General features: G+C 31.7%; 1 protein-coding gene across 1 annotated transcript in view; it reads right to left on the bottom strand.

Annotated features, from left to right (window-relative positions):
• Positions 1–5,577, bottom strand: part of LOC111623145 (E3 ubiquitin-protein ligase SHPRH-like) — an 81,801-nt gene that overhangs the window by 32,695 nt on the left and 43,529 nt on the right. Inside the window, exon 10 of the mRNA XM_023365629.1 lies at positions 8–171. Coding sequence (XP_023221397.1) covers positions 8–171 — 164 coding nt within the window. The remainder of the gene's footprint in view (positions 1–7; positions 172–5,577) is intronic.

Below are 5,577 nucleotides of genomic sequence, written 5' to 3'. Positions count from 1 at the left end.
AGCTTACTTGATCAATTACATCCTTCTTTGCTGTTCTCCAAAAATAATTGTTTAATACTTCGTACAGAGGTTGAAATTCACCATGACAGTAAGGATTAAGAACAATCTCTTTCCACCATGTTTTTACACAAAATGGATTTACGCCCAGAAATAACAAAAGACCAAATAGATCTAAAAACAACAACAAAAAAACCATTTTTAACTTGCAGTCAAAAAGAGATTATAGATTTTATTAAAAATATATTTCTTTGATTTTGTTAAATATCATATAAAAAAAATATTTTATTTTTAAATAGTTTTAGCTTCAAAAGATAAAATAATTTACCATATACAAATCATTAATCCTTTCACTTCCGACATCAGTGTTTTTCAATCTTTTTCTCGTTGCAGATTGATAAAATTATGGATAATTTTACACGGACCAGCAATTATATGTGACTATGAGTTATGCTTACTTATTTCACTTATACTTGTTTATCGCAAATTATTGTATGTAACAAAGTATATTTATTAACTCTAGATTACTATGTAAATGTCACTCATAATCAACTGTGCTGGTGTTGGTATAGTTAAATATTTTCCTGTTGATTGGCAAAATTTTTTGCAGACTGGCAGTCGAGAAACACTGCTCTAGATAATAAAGTAACTACTTCACATTGTAATTTAGAGATTTTCTGATGATACAAAGTATCATCAAAAAATCTGCAAACTCAAATATTGAACAATTTTGATGAATCAACAAGGACCTTTATTTATTATTGACTATTTTTCCTGTGTTTAAAGTGTTCTTATATAAATGTTTGAATATACTCTTTGGATATATCTATCAATCCATCATCACTGTTCAAAACTTATACTTATTTATGTAAAATTAGCATCCACAAACTCTCATTCCAAACAACGAATCTATTGCCACAATAACTCGATTCAATCGATTCAACTTAAAAAAAACGTAACTGTTGATAACTGCATTAAGCACTTACTAATATGAAAATAATATAATGGATGATTTATAACAAAATTATTAAGGCAGATAAAAGCATGAAAGTACATTTGCAACCTAATAGTATGCAGTCTGATAAAACGTGGTATTACTTATGATGATTTCAATTCTGGTGTTGCTGTTTTTGGGTGTGAGTTTGGTTTTACACATTTAATACTTGTGCTGCTTAGCCTCGACTTCAATGGTTTTATATATACAGTAATACCCAGACTTATGAAAAGTTAGAGTTACCTGGTCTTGATTTTTTCATTTGGCAACACTACCACCCCCATCTTCAGTGTTTCTCTTGCTGTGATACTCATTGGATACATTTCGTGCAAACTCTATATACACAATTTGATTCTACAATTGACAAAAGATTGTTTTGTTATATGTTTTCAAAATAGTGAGATACCCTTAAAAAAAACTATGTTGTCCAAACAAAGTAAATGTGATTCTCCTGCACCTAGTAAGAAAAGGAAAATGATATCTTTGGAATGTAAACTTAACATTATCAAGGATTTTGATAGTAGAATGAAAATTTGTGAATTGGCAAAGAAGTTTGAGCTACCGCAATCCATGGTAAGAACAATCATAAAAGATAAAAAAGAATTCGCAATGCAGTGAAAAATGTTCAATCCTTGAACGCAAGCATAAGTTGTAAGCATCATGGTAATATTGCTGAGATAGAAACAATGCCAAAATTATGGTATGATAATCAAGTAAAAGTGAAGAAATGTCCGGTCAATCAGATCATGACTATGTACTATCAAGCTAAGCTGATTTTTGAGAGGTTAAAAGAAGCTGGGGAGACAAGCAAAGATGAAAACTTTGTAGCTAGTAATGGTTGGTTCAACCAATTTAAAACTCGCTGTAACTAGCACAGCATCGCAGAAAGTGAAGAGGCAGCAAGTGCCGATAACAAAGTTGTGTCTTCTTTTCCTGAGACACTCAAGGCTATGATAAAAGAAGGTGACTATAGCAGTGAAATGATATTTAATGTGGATTAGACTGGTCTGTTCTGGAATAAGATGCCTAAAAGAATTTTTATCACAAGTGAAGAAAAAATTTTTCCAGGCTTTAAGGTTTCCAAAGACTGATTGACAGTGACGATTGGTGGGAATGCAGCTGGTAACTGCAAGTTAAACCTCTCTTAATTTTCTGAAAACCTCTCTTATCTTTCTGAAAACCCAAGAGCCTTAAAAAATGTACCTAAAATTAGCTTACCAGTGACTTGGAAGTCAAATCATAAAGCTTGGATAACAGTTTCTGTTTTTGAGAACTGGTTTGGTCACAATTTCATACACAAAGTTGAACGTTATGCAAGTCTAAACAGATTCCATTTAAAGTGATACTTCTCATTGACAATGCACCTGGTCATCCTCCAGCAACCCTAATTGATTTCGACCCACATGTGAAAGTAGTTTTTGCCTCTAAACACAACCAGCTTGCTTTAACCGATAGATATGAGAGTCATCAAAACATTGAAGGCTTACTACAGGAGGCGTTTGTTTGCACATTTGAATGAAGTTATGAGGCAAAATAGTGAGATATCTGTTAAAGACATTTGAAAACAATTCAGATGCCATAAGAATCATGGAATGAAAATCTTGGAATGAAATTTCCAAAAAGAAATTGAGTGATGTCTGGAAGAAACTTTGTCCATCTTTTTCAAAAGTGAGATGGAAACAACGCCAGAAACTGATGATGTCACTCACATGATAGAAGAAGTCGTTAATCTTGCCAGACAATTAGATTTGGAAGTCAGTGATGATGATGTCAACAAGCTGTTGGATTCAAATAGTCAGAAGCTAACAATTGATGAGCTCACAGAGATGTGAGAGAAAAAACCACTGAAGTATCTGACACTTTAGACCCAGTTCCACCAGAAAAGCACACAACAATTGCAAGCTTGACAGAAGGTCTCAGCTCAATTGAAAAGTTTAAAAATTTTAGAAAACATAGACTCCAATGAAGAATGAGTTATAGCTACAAAGTAAGGATTAAAAAAATTGTTAGATTGCTACAAAGAAATTCCATATGAAAAAAAAAGGCATTGTGTCATCAGACAAATTTGTTAGATTTTATGAAGCCATTGACATGCAAAGTTGTACCCCAACTTATGCGAATTAGACTTAAGTGATTTTCATCGAACCCACCTATCATGTAACTTCAAGATATTACTGTATGCATATATCAAATAATAGTCCTTTATATTGCCATTACACTTCAATTAACTTAACCACTTAATGTTGAAGCTATTCATTTCTTTATGACATCACACATTAAAATGTTGTGTACAACAAGATATAACAGTTATAAAAAAATATATTTCTTGTTAGACTATACATACAAGATGAGTCCATATCATTCAATCCTTTCACATGCTACTAAGGCAATAACAGTTCCATGACGGAGTCAACCTTTTATTTAGGCTACTCGTCCACCACTAAATGCAAAAAAGTGGTATGTATAGTCTAACAAGAAATATAATTTTTTGTAAATGTGAATTCGTCTTGGCAATTTTTTAAAAAATGTAATTATTAATTTTTAACGTGCTACTGCTAGAGGACTTTTTAACTTTTTTGCATTTAGTGGTGGATGAGTAGGCTACAATAAAAGGTAAACTCTGCCATAGAACTGTTATTGCCTCAATAGTGTGTGAAAGGACTGAATAATACGGACTCATCTTGTATGTATAGACTAACAAGAAATATATTTTTTTGTAAATGTGAATTTGTCCTGGCAATTTTAAAAAAAATAAAGGATATAACAGTGTTTATTAAGTCAAAAGTTGGATATACATATTTATATGGTAAATGTAATTAAATCTGATTTGCATTTAAGTAAATTACATCAAATTTCTAGACTTTTAATCAATGTATTGCCATTCTAATATAAATTATTTAAGAAAATATCATTCCAAAATCTTCTGTAATATATTAAAGATCAACTGCCCCAATTATCTTCTGTCCAGAAACAGAATTTAGGTACAGAATGATGGTTTTTGCAAGGTTCTCGGGACATCTTGGAATGACACAAGCTTCTAGGCATGCTGAAAGATTCCGATATCCAATAAATTATTGGGAATTAGCTTGTCAAGCACATCAAAAAAAGCTATTTAGGGTAGCAGCTTCAAAAAGTAAATTGTAAACCATTAGTATAGGCCCACAATGAGGCTCAGCTCTTCTAGATCCTTATTGTGGCACCCTTATACAATTTCTTTTTATAAACTTGGTACACACTTCTTACTTACAATATTTTTGGAAGTTTGCTGACCATTACTTAGTGCGATATATGTAGAGATTGTAAACGTAACTCACAACTTAACCTCAAACAGGCAATGAAAAGTTTAGGTTACATTTATAATATTGAAGGAGTTAAACGATTGTTTAACTAGTCAGTCATAAATTACAATAAATAAAGAAAAATAACAGTGATATTTACTATAAAACAATGGTAACTATAGTATTTTAACTATATATAATATAAATAGATGAAGCGGCTCTCCAATAAGCATTCCAATTGAGGATGTGGCTTTCAAGTGTTTTTGACAGGCAGTGTATGGTTCCTATCATGACAAGATTTTGCCTCCACCGGTATAGACTATTCTTTCATGCAATAATTTACTATTTGGAACATTCAACTGTTTTTGAATAAATGTCAAACAATAAAATCAATCTTTTCTTTATGTTTTATATATCAAAATCAATATTGTATGACAATGCCCATAACTAAGAAAAGTTCTTTAAATTTAAGTGCAGTTTGAAAAGTCTGAAAAATTGCATTAATTTTAACAAAATCAAACAGAACTTTTGAAATTTCAAAGCAATTATTTTGAATTAATTTTAAATATTTTAAAAATTTAACTTAAATAAATCAAGTCGGAATATTTTACCATCTATACTTTTCTGTATAGGAGTACCAGTAACACACCATCTGTGAACAGATGTCAATCTCTGGGCCATTTCGGCAGTTTTTGTCGTCGTACTTTCGACCATTTGTGCTTCATCCAGACAAATGCGCCACCATTCGATCGACAGTAATGGCGAAGGAATCGTCATGAATCTTTTTGGGTTACGAAATCTTCTTCCGGAATCATCTTTAAAAATATACTCAAATAAGAATTCAATTATGTATAAAATTTAGCCAAATTAACAATACACTTTATGAGTAAATAAATTTGACTTGAAATATCAATATTTGTTCAAATTAAATAAAATAATTTTTTATTTGTTGCTGTGATAATGTGCAAAGTGCACCCTATGCTTCCATTCCACTTGACTGAAGAATCAGCACTACTTTGTTGATGCCACGTCAGGATTATGGATACCCATGTCTTATGGATAGACATAGAAACCACTATGATCACTAATTATTGTTCATGTGTGAGTGGTCACGTATATATGCAGTCGAATTTGGGATGGAGGAGATCCAAGAGACTGTGCACCTGATTCTGCAACAGGAGGTTTTAGTAACTGCAAGATATTAAAAAAAACTGCGTATGACCACCGCAAACAAGAATGCCTGGAATTTGCCTGGCACCATTTCTCAAGGGTATTTGATTTTAATGTAACAGAAAAGCAATTTTCTTT

Source organism: Centruroides sculpturatus, unplaced genomic scaffold (genome assembly GCF_000671375.1).
Source record: "Centruroides sculpturatus isolate CEXI.00-Female unplaced genomic scaffold, Cexi_2.0 scaffold136, whole genome shotgun sequence".
In the NCBI taxonomy this organism is placed as follows: Eukaryota; Metazoa; Arthropoda; class Arachnida; order Scorpiones; family Buthidae; genus Centruroides; species Centruroides sculpturatus.
Note: the sequence above shows the minus strand (reverse complement) of the source record. Positions and strands in the feature narration are given on the sequence as shown.